Raw genomic sequence first — 10,986 nt, 5'->3', positions numbered from 1 at the left:
GCAATAATAAACTACTGCATATTTTCATATAAAAGGAGCACAACTTCTCACACAACCTTTGCAGAGTTGAATACCTGAAAATGACATGTAGCATTAAAACTCATATAGGCTTGATATAAGTGTGCACAGAGGCCATTTACATTTTAAAATGATGTAAATCTAGTTCAAGTTAACTTTAGCATGTCACAGTTGGCTTTCATCATATTAAACATATTTATCCAACAACAAAATTGTGTCTAGTGAAAATGCTCAGTGGCTAGTAACCCTGGGAAACCAGTGGCCACAGTGACTGGTGAACAAACAGAAATCTTCTCAGAAATGAAGTATATTACTTACCAGTATGTTTTCGATAGCTTACAAGCACTTGAATATAAGACTATTTTAATTTTCCTGACCTTGAAATGAATTCATTATGTCTAATGATTGGACAGGATCTCCTTCTTTAAAACACTGTCACATTTCAACAGAGGCCTGGAATGGACAAACAAGGCTAATAAGGGGGTTACCTAATATGCAGGTTGTTATTTATGTAAGAGTCAACCCACCAGCTCTTATATAGCCTTATTTTGGTCAATTTAAATTATTTATAAGCATCATAAATGATTTACCATCTTTCCTGAGGTCATCCGCTCAACAAAAATGGTTACTGGCATTAAGACAGAAACAAGAGGCAGGGATTTTACAAGATTTGATTTATTAACTATGATACAGATCACATAAGGCCTTGCTGTATACACCATTCCCATTGAGACAAATTACCATACTTGGCAAATAATGACAGTTTTTTTATGTTGATGTTATCTTTTCGATTTACAGTACTTCATTTTTTCTTTGTTTTCCTTCCCCATATAATTTCTTAATATTTTTTTTTATCATCTCTTAAATAGTGAGAGTGGTGGTGCCCTCTTCCCCAGTTGGGAAGAAATCATGCATTATACTAGGCAGGTCTCTCAATCGTCCACAAAGAAATTGTTAAAAAATGCTTTGTATTTTTTTAATTATTAAAATAAAACATAAAAAGAAACATTTTTATCACCATTTACTAAAGGGCAAATTGTTAGACCCTCTAACATACCAATAAACAACCATTTGAATATAGTTCTGTTTGTTTTTCATTTTAACTTAACAGACATCTGTCACCATTGTTGCAAAAAAAGAAAGAAAAAAAAGAGAAGAAAAGCAATGCAGCCACATATCACTGAACCAAAGTCACATTTTTTCAACTGCTCTTCTGAACTGTCAATTTGCTCCTCATCTCCCCATCAAACCCCTTTTCCCCACAGTCTTTGGCTGCCTCACAGTCAGTTCAGTATATACATCGATATACACAAGGAACGCCACTGACTGCCGTTCACACCCAAGTACCAGTGGTCCCTCCTCCTTTCTGCCTCTCTCTTTCAAATAATGATCCCATTCACCCATTTGCTGGCTGTTCTCCCTCCCCTTTTCTCCCAGTCTCTCTCACACTTTCTATGAGGATCAGTGTGTGTAATCTGGACGGGCTAACAGGGTTACACAGTAGGGTAATGACCGCAAGGAGAACTGCATTCCTTTCACGTTTGTTTGGATCTGGAGTCTGGCTGTCCGCCAAGCACAGCTTGCTAACATGTTAGCTCAAACCTAGCCACCCAAACACACACGCTAAATTCCTGTATCCTTGAAAACACACACACATGTAAATAGGTAGTGTAGACTGATAAAAGCTTCCATAAGAGTTCAGTGATTGGTCTAAGGTTTTTCTTCTCCTCTGAGGCAGAGATGGTGGTCTGGGGAGACATGCAACAATGCAACTCAGTGTCAAACAGAATAGAGAGACCTTCATCTGCTTGGTATCAAATGGACATGTAGTATACATACATACTACCCCAAACAGGTTCACATGCACACACCTTTCTGCACACTAACACACGCACACACTCACGCATCCTGATCATGGCTGAGCCACTCTAATCGAGCCCTATCTCGCTAGTTTCTACGGTAACAGCAAGCTGGGGTTGAGGAATTCTGTGATCCTCCAATCATGTCATGCAGACGAATGAATAGACTATCTGTTCTGTCTGCTGTCTCTCCAAGTATCAAACTGTCTCTGTTGGACAGGGAGTAACCGGGATTGTGCTGTGGCATAAAAGTGACAGCAGGGGGGAGCCGGGGTTATACTTGTAAATTACATTTCAAGTCCATGAAGACCAGGTTTGCTGCCCCAAGGTGTTTGCTGTGTTTACAGCTCCATCCTGTGTGTGCGTTGGTTCCAGCTCTTACTCTTTGCTTTTAATGCTACATTGTGCCCCAGTCTCTTCTATCTTTGTTTGCTACCACTAATTAAAAGCATCCAAGAGGTGGACTGCACCTCTCAGAAGATAGGGAGGCAAATGTATTTACTGCATGTCTAATTAATCGCAATGTAGCCATGTGCTTTGTGACCACACAGCATGAATCCATGTAATCTCAACAGATGTGCACAAGATTTCAAACTGCTCTGCCTCACTTCTATTCTCCTATTTACAATCTCACACTTCATAAGCTTGAGTTAATGTTACCTGACATACAACGGTGAAAAAACTCAACAACTGCACCCTGTAAGAGAACCTGACGCTACAAAAACCACAGTAGGAAAAATGGTGCTACGCCCATGCAGTAGTAATGAGGTGACAGTATGGCTGCAGTAGCCAATTCTCCCTCTAGATGTCAGTGGTGTGCTCCCAGAGAAAGAGAGATTTGGGGTGGACTGACAATAAAGTGAACGTTGGCTGTCATGTCATGTTTTGGCAGCTTCAATTTGAAATGTGCCTTCAAAGTGCTCAGGAAAGTGCTTTTTTTTTAAAAAAAAAAACAAGGTCCTCGCAGCGCAGACTAACCCTTAAAAAAAAACACTGCAGCATAAAAGAAGCAACATGACAGGTGGAGGTCCAACACTGGAATTATTCCCAGAATCTACCCACAGCAGGAAATTCAGGTACAACTAAAGGCAGGGATGCATGCACAAACAGATGAACAGACAGTCCCAGAGACACTTATACACAGGGTAGCTCAATGAGTGACAGGCTGAGATTACACAGATTGTGTCAAATGAAGAACAGAATCAAGAATTCCCAGGGCAGTATATCAGCATATTAAGAACTCAAATTTATCCCAATCAAACATCCCCTTTTTTAAGCTTTTTTTTCCAATCAGAAGACTCCCCAGAAAGCCCAAGGTATAAGAGCCTTCGTAATTCATTCCTCCCATTTGCAGACCCAGTCAGATTAGTTTTTTCCCCTCTGTGCTTGGCATCCTGCAATGACTGAAACTGGAATTTGTCTGTGTGTGTGTGTGTTGATAGATAGTCATGTGGGAGATGCAAGAGGACAGAACATCCAGTTGAGTGAGTGGCAACACGTTTCTCTTTCAGAAGTCCTCATGTGCAGTGGCGACATTAACAAACATGTTTTCCAGGAATTACTTTCTGCTCAATATCTGTCCCAGCCACATTCTCCAGGTAGGTACAGCTGGTGGGTTGGACTGCAAAGAGAACACGCACCTCCTGCCTTATCCCAGCAAAAGTCAGAGGTCAAAGGGACTGAGGAGGATGGTTGTCAGGGGCACACTGGCCACTGGGTGTATGTGGTGAAGAAACCCCCACAAAGTTCATACCCTCCTGTACTTTACCTCTGAGCCCCTTTTAAAAGTTCCTAGCATAGTTGCACTCTCCTATAGTAGTGTGTATGTGTGAAGGTTTTCTATAAGGCAAGGAGGGCACATCTAGATGTAGAGAGACAAAGGTATAAAGTGGCAAAAAAAGGCAGGTAGAGACTTCAAGTTCATTTTTTCCCCTTTTTTGCCTGTGTACGTTTCCACTTTTCTCAAAGAAACAGGCTCAAACAGCCTGGCATTTTCTTCTTCTTCCTCTTTTCACCAAGACAAGTAGATTTCTCCCTGTACATACTGCATCTCACTCAATCTCAGCTTTCCGCTCCTTCTTCCCTTAATGCATCTACTTTAATTCTCTCCCAAAATTAAAAATGTTATCTTCCCTTAAATTCTCTAAATCTCATCCTTTTTGTTTTTGTTCTCCCTTATTGCCTTGATCCCTGGTTCACAGCGTGTGTTGTTCTGTAGGGGGGTGATGGGGGTGCAGAGAGGGCGGCAGCAGTGCTGGTAGTGGGGACTGGGGAGTTGCAGGTGGGGACTGGGGTGGGGACTGATGTTGATGATGATGATGGTGGTGGTGATGGTGGTGTTGGTGATGGATTGGAGGGCCATAGTGCGGGATTACAGGAGGGGTGGCAGGGAGGACATAGGGAGTAGGGGATGGAGTCGGTGAGGATGAGTAGCCCCCGGCCATGCAGGAGTAGGCCGAGGAAGAGGAGGAAGAGAGCGTTGAGGTTGGGGAGCCAGGGAGGCCTTCAGCCAGCGGCTGATTGTAGAAGAAGAATGCACACTGATGGATGAAGCCTTCGATGATTGTCTGGTAGGTGCGGGTGGCAGTCAGGGCGTCCATGGTGGTGAAGTCTGGTCTCATCAGAGTTGGCCAGAAACAGATGGAGAGGTTCTCACTGGTCATCAGGTTTAGTTTGTAGTTCTGACTCACCCTGGGGAACAGAATCCAGAATTAAATACACAAATAAATAGTGAAATTTTTTCAGTGGTAAAATAAATGTACAAACAATGCCCTCTGAGCTAGGGCTCATCTAAAGTAGCCAGGGATGACAAAAGCCTCTTTGAAATGTATGTGGCCATCTCTGGTATCACCCAAAAATTACAAATTATAATAAGTCAATTTTCTTTGTGATACAACACAAAAAACTACTCATGTACACTTTCTGAATCAAAATACAGATTCACAAACTTATACATTGAAGATTTATAATTAAAATTTTGATACCAAAATGTTGGCAGTTGGACCGTGTGCAGGAGAGTTTCAATTTTCAATTTTGTTCTAAAAAGATTGAGTAATCCTTTCCAAGATTATCTGTAAGTCAAACTGGAACAGTTTTTAGGAACAACATTAGTCATTAGTCATGTATGACCACATGCTTTATGTTTTAGTTTGTTTCAGCACATTAAAAATTTTAATTGTTTATCGTATGAAAAAAATAGACAGAAAAAAGAGATAGCTCTAATAACTCAACATTTAACCACGTGATTTTACCAGTTTGGAGTTTAAACAGGGAACTTTAACTGAGCAAATGAGCAAAACTTGACACCTCAAAATTCAAACCAAGCACCAACCTCGTTCATACATTTGAAAAGCAGAGAAGAGCAAAAGATCCTAAGGTTTGAACCCCAATCAGAAAATTTTGATCTCTTCAGTTTTAGATTTTTTCATTAATAAGAGAAATAAAGGACTTCTTTCCTGCACAGCTTAAAGCCACAATAGTGGCATAGTATTATGCATTAGCTCAATGCTAATGCTAACATTCTCACAATGCTACATTCTTTGTTACCCTCTTTGTTTTGTCATCTCCACACAGAAAGTGGTTAAGTCATGCTTCAACCTAAGAAAACCCTTATTCTGTCACTGTGCAAGTTTTGCTGATGTCATGGTGATGTCACTGGATTGTGTGCTCAGCGGCGTAGTCAGCACGGCTGTCAGAAGCCTTCTCCGACCCCATCACTCACTTGTTCAAGTGGCTGATGACATATTTGAAGACCTCATAATTTTCCTTGGGGAAGAGGCGCAGAAAGTCCTTCATCGTCTGGAAGCGCTGCTCTCTATCGTTGATCTCTGGATGGAGGAAGGAATAAGACAGAGAAAGGTTAGGGGGTAGGGCTGATGGAAAAGACGAGTGAGAGATTAGGAATAATGAGTACAGAGAGGAAATCTGGAGGAGCACAGTGACAGCAACTGGATTCAGGTTGAAAGAAACTGTGATTCCATTTTGTAATCCTGAGAAATGTAAAAAACACACCTACAATGTTCAAAAACTACTCAAAACTACAGTACATAAGAATTTAGAAGCAGATCACACAAATCCCGGAGGAGAAGCATACAATGTATACACCCATCACAATTTTCTACAGATCATACACATACATGCACTGGGTGTGTTCAGCCTGATGGCAGTGAGGAGTGAGTCAGAACAGCTGACGTAACCGGCTAACAAAGTCCATCCTGTGTACATGTGTGAGCGAGGCAGAGACCAGCAGATGTTCTCATCCACATTACACAAACATGATTTACAATCAGAGAATCTGACTTCGTATTCCCACTATGAGGTCAGTGTGGATCAAAAACACATTTTTATGTGTAAAGACTTCACACAGCTCCACTTGCTCCACATTCATCATTTGCTATCAAATCAAAACTTTCTTCTTCTTTTCAAATGTGATGTCACCATGGCAACACGCATTTTAAACAACACACCCAGCTCTGCTCATACCTCTCATTTTACTGGAGCTGTCGGTAAAATAACTCCCATTCCAAAACTCAAGCATAATTTCATGATTTCTTATCTCAAACTCCACCTCAGCTCTGCTCTTTGGCTCTTTTGTGGCACTGATGGAAGCAGCTTTATCAGGTCTCTGTCACGGCTGAAGGGTCTCGCTGGGCCCATGAAAAACACACACACTCACACTAGCAAACACAGAGGTTGTGAGTGACAGCAGCCTTGCAGCCTAGGGGTGAATATCTCTGGTGCAATGCAAGACTAAGCTATGCCTTAAATCTCCATTCTAACAGATTACAGGACACAAAGAGAGAAGGAAAGGAAGGCAGCATGGGGCCTGGTTTATCTAGCACAAGACTGTTTTCTTATGACTTCATTCATTGAGCTCCTTTATCCCTCCATCATATGCAATCATCCACACATCCTCCCATCCCTGAACATGCTCTTCTCATCTCTTTTCCTTCACTCAGCAAGGCAAAACCAATTCTCCCCATGAATGGATTTGGATTGCAAGAGTCATGGTTGTTAGGCGAAAGAAAAGTCAAAATGAAGGGGAAAGAATTTAAGGCAGAATCCGCCCACCACACCTCAGGTCCCAAATTCCCCTAACCCCATGTCCACCTCTCATCATATCACCCCAGGACTTACTGAAGGCTTCCACCAGCTCGCTCTGCATGCTGTAGGGCACCAGAGGCTCTGGCAGCTCTGAGAAGAAGGCCTTCATGGCTCCTGCTACTGTGTTGATAGTGAAGTCCTTCTCCACAAGGTCCAGGTTGTGATCTGGGGAGAGAAAGAATAATGAAAAGAGGACATTAAAGATATTTGCGTATACCTAACTGAGCATTGTATTTTGGTGTACTCCCTTATTAAAACACAGACTGTACATGGAATGCACAGAGTGGCTGCGCCTTTTACCACTGAACAGTTTTGTAGCCAAAATACTCCTGTTACAGGTGCCACCATTGAGCAGCCAGAGTCTGGGCAGAAGAGACTGAGGGACTCTGAGAGAATCTGTTTTTTTTTTTTTTCTTAAGTCCAATTTCTCCTTGGCTCTCTTTCCTATTCCACTTTCTCCAAAAATTACAAAAGAACAGCAGCTGCCATTCATCATAAAACCCCATTTCAACAACTTATTCCTAATGAAAAAATAAACTTTTTAGAAAAAAAGAGGACTCAAAAACAGTGCAGCCCAATAGTATCTTCGTATCACTACAACATATTGATGTGAGAAACATTTAAACAAGGAGTATTTATTTTTCAAAGTTTGACCACAGCTAATCAGGAATGACTTAGGAGATAGAGTTCTTGACCTATACTGCAGCCAGCCACCAGGGAGAGAATTTTTTATTTATTTATTTTATTTATTATTTATTTATTTATTTATTTATTTTTTGTCTTTTCATGCCTTTATGAGACAGGAGAGGACAGTGGATGGAGTAGGAAAAGGGTAAGAGTGGGGAATGATATGCCAGAAACAGGAGGAATTCAAACCAGGGCCACCCACTTGAATGCGAACCACATGGGGCTCAACCGAGACCACTAGGCCATCTGCACCTCCTGGGGTAGAAGTTTTTGTGGCAACCATGCTTAAGGCCAAGCAAGATGATGTCCATTTTTACTTACAGTCTTTGTTTTAAAATGCTTGTCTTTACAGAAAAAAAATAGGAAGTTTATTCCCTGATCAAAACATGGCCTTGGGAGAGTAGGTTTTATTTTGTTGTTGTTGTTCCTAAACGATGTGCATGATGTAAACAATGTACGATGACAGCTAGGCTGTTTGTCACACAGAGATACAGCTCTCCTGCCTGTAAGGGGTCAGCAATTTCAACATGGTGCCCAACACATTCAAAACTTTTTTTCAGGAACCAATCCGTTACATCCATGTTTTATATAGTCTATGATTCCACCTAAACTCTAATTTTGGAGACTTCTTAAGAGCCATGTCTCGGATACTGCCTCCTGTAATGAGTTATGGGGATCTTCATGGGGCTGATGAAGTGCTATTTTCATGAGACACCTACGCTGTGGTTTCACCTGCAGTTGTCTTGTCCTATTGTCCCTGAGGCTCAGAATGATTCAATGCTGGGCTTTCAGTCTGATTACCTGAGTTAGATTTAACCTCAACCAGGCATGAACACGGACGTGGACAACGACACACACACACCCACACACATACAGACCTATAAAGGCCATCTTGCCCTGCAATTTATCTCGGCAGCAACATGCTTCATTAACCAAACCAATCTGGAGGTAATTAACAGCTCACACCAGATAGACACATGCTTGGGGACACACACTGGGAAATAACTTGGACATGCACTTGTGTCAACACACACACAAACTGGTAGAAGGAGGAAAATTGAGGAGGGTGCTCTGAGGGAGCCATGGCCGATTCCCTTGGTAGAATAAAAGTTGTTTGGTTAATTAGGGTATCCTCGTCTCGTTATAGATAGAAGGATACATACACACCAGCACCTCCATAGCCTTTCTCTACATATTGCTTTGTATATGTACATCTGAAGCATATAATTTCATACACATAAGAGTTCAGTATGCAAGGAACAACAAACCTTGGTCAAATTGTCGCTGCATGCTCTCCATCTCTGCCTTGTTGCCGCTGACCCTGTAGATGCCCTCTGTGCTCAATCCTAGCAGGAGAAGAAAGAGAAATGTTAGATCAGTGCTACATGTGCTTAATCTGCAACAAGCATCAAGCTTTATTGGAAATGATCAACCACCCTTTGAACTGTCATTACACAGACGAGGAGATTCACAAAGTAAGCCATAGCATCCTCGACTAATGGGCGCACACTTTGTTCCCAACAATCTAAACACATTAAAAGCACCATTTATTCAACCTCTAGCTAACGCCTACAGGTCTACTGAGAGCCCACCAACTTAGAGCAACACATTCTTATATGACTCAAAAAAATGCAGATGTTGTGGGCATTACCTTTTGATAATATACTTCAGAGCATTCAACAAAGGGAATATCTACATGTGTAGTCATTTCCTTAAAGGGCTGTAATCCATTCATCAAGGCAGAAATACCAAACAAGAGAGCAGGAATGTGAAGGCAAGCTATTTTTATACAATGAAGACTGTTTCTTTAACCTTCTGGTTGAATTTGTGTTCTTTCAAGACTCTTAATGGTTAAAAGCACATGCAGTCTGCTTTGTCACAATTTAGAGAGCTGATCTAATAGGCATTAAAGAGGCCTGTTGGGTGTTATTATCTATGTACAGCAATAACCTCTTCCCACATAATACAATTATCTGATATAAAAGACAAATTCAGAGTTTTAACGATGCCATAAAATCTCTGACACTGACTGTTCATAGCTTTGGGAAGTACTTTTATTCTATCAGTATTTTTTAACTAGATATTTCTTCATGTGTTGTAAAAATGTCTCACTGGGGGAGAAGCAAAAGCTGCTGTATCTTTTTCTTTTGGCTTATGGGCCAGTGTACTGGTGAGAGAAAACTAAACCAACAGTCAAAATTAAGAACAATTATTTTACAAAGTATCTCTGAATCTCTGGGTAAAAAAATGTCAATTTGATTAGCCAAGCGTGGCTATGCTAGCTGAGAATCCACCCTCTTTTCAAGGTCAAAATACAGCCAATCCACAGTTCAGTGCGGTTAGATGCCAACTATCTTTGCTTGTTTACATTTGGGCAGCACAGCGTTGTAGCACTATGGCATCAAGGCAGAAGCCATAGACCAAATCCACAGACCGAGCAGTCAGGGTGGCTATGCTACAACACGGGCACATGAGATTGGGATTTTAGGCTTACAAGAATAACACTAATGAATAAAATGATATGCACTTTTAATTCACAACAACTATGTTCAATTTTTCAGTCTACAAGACACATTCCTGCCACTTTAAGTCTTGTCCTTTAATAACACTGGCCTGTACTCTGACACTTAATCACAATCAAACGAGTCAAATAAGGACACTGATGACAGAAGAAATCACATTTGTTGTGAACAAAAGATCACTAAATATTCTGTCATTAAAAAAATCTATCTTCTAGTTTTAATGAGATAAGCTCTCTTAGTTTACACTTTGCTGGTGATTCAGAAAGACACAGCAATCCTAAGGGAGCAATGGAGATAGGGAGTGGCAGAAAAAGATGGCAAGAAAGAGCGATGCAGGGAGGAAATAAGAGGGCTTTCAGTCGAGGCATACTGTATCGATCTCCTCCTTCTACCAATCAATTATCCACAAAGGCTTTTCGAGCTAGACACTAAGAAAACACGGCTGGGAGGGAGATAGGGAGAGGGAGAGCAATGCAGCACACACAGAGAAGTAAGGGTATCACAATTCTACCTCAAAGGTACAATTTTTACACTGAAACCATTTAAGTATTAAAATGGTCCTTAAGGTGACCATTTTGGACCTTTCTCCCACCAACCCTTTTCTGCAATTCAACATACTAAAATTTACTGACTTAAGTCGAATATATCACAATACAGACAATGTATAAAGCAAAAACTGGTCAATTACCACATAGTATTCAGAAGCTGTTTATAAAGAGGTACAACCAATAAAGTCTGAGGGGAACATTTATTTTTCAAAAACCAAAGATACAAACAAACACCAAAAATCATCGTCT

At 41.0% G+C, this 10,986-nt stretch overlaps 1 protein-coding gene across 1 annotated transcript in view; it reads right to left on the bottom strand.

Annotated features, from left to right (window-relative positions):
- Nucleotides 1-701: 701 nt before the first annotated feature.
- The window catches only part of arhgap35a (Rho GTPase activating protein 35a), a 66,095-nt gene continuing 55,810 nt past the window's right edge, over nucleotides 702-10,986 (bottom strand). The window contains exons 4-7 of the mRNA XM_074679046.1: nucleotides 8,936-9,013; nucleotides 7,014-7,145; nucleotides 5,599-5,704; nucleotides 702-4,568 (exon numbers count right to left, since the gene is read on the bottom strand). Coding sequence (XP_074535147.1) covers nucleotides 4,073-4,568; nucleotides 5,599-5,704; nucleotides 7,014-7,145; nucleotides 8,936-9,013 — 812 coding nt within the window. The 3' untranslated portion in view covers nucleotides 702-4,072. The remainder of the gene's footprint in view (nucleotides 4,569-5,598; nucleotides 5,705-7,013; nucleotides 7,146-8,935; nucleotides 9,014-10,986) is intronic.

Source organism: Halichoeres trimaculatus, unplaced genomic scaffold (assembly GCF_033239565.1).
Source record: "Halichoeres trimaculatus isolate MK-OKI-2021-1 unplaced genomic scaffold, fHalTri1.1 fHalTri1_scaffold_9, whole genome shotgun sequence".
Lineage (NCBI taxonomy): Eukaryota > Metazoa > Chordata > Actinopteri > Labriformes > Labridae > Halichoeres > Halichoeres trimaculatus.
This window is presented reverse-complemented; position numbering and strand designations above follow the sequence as displayed.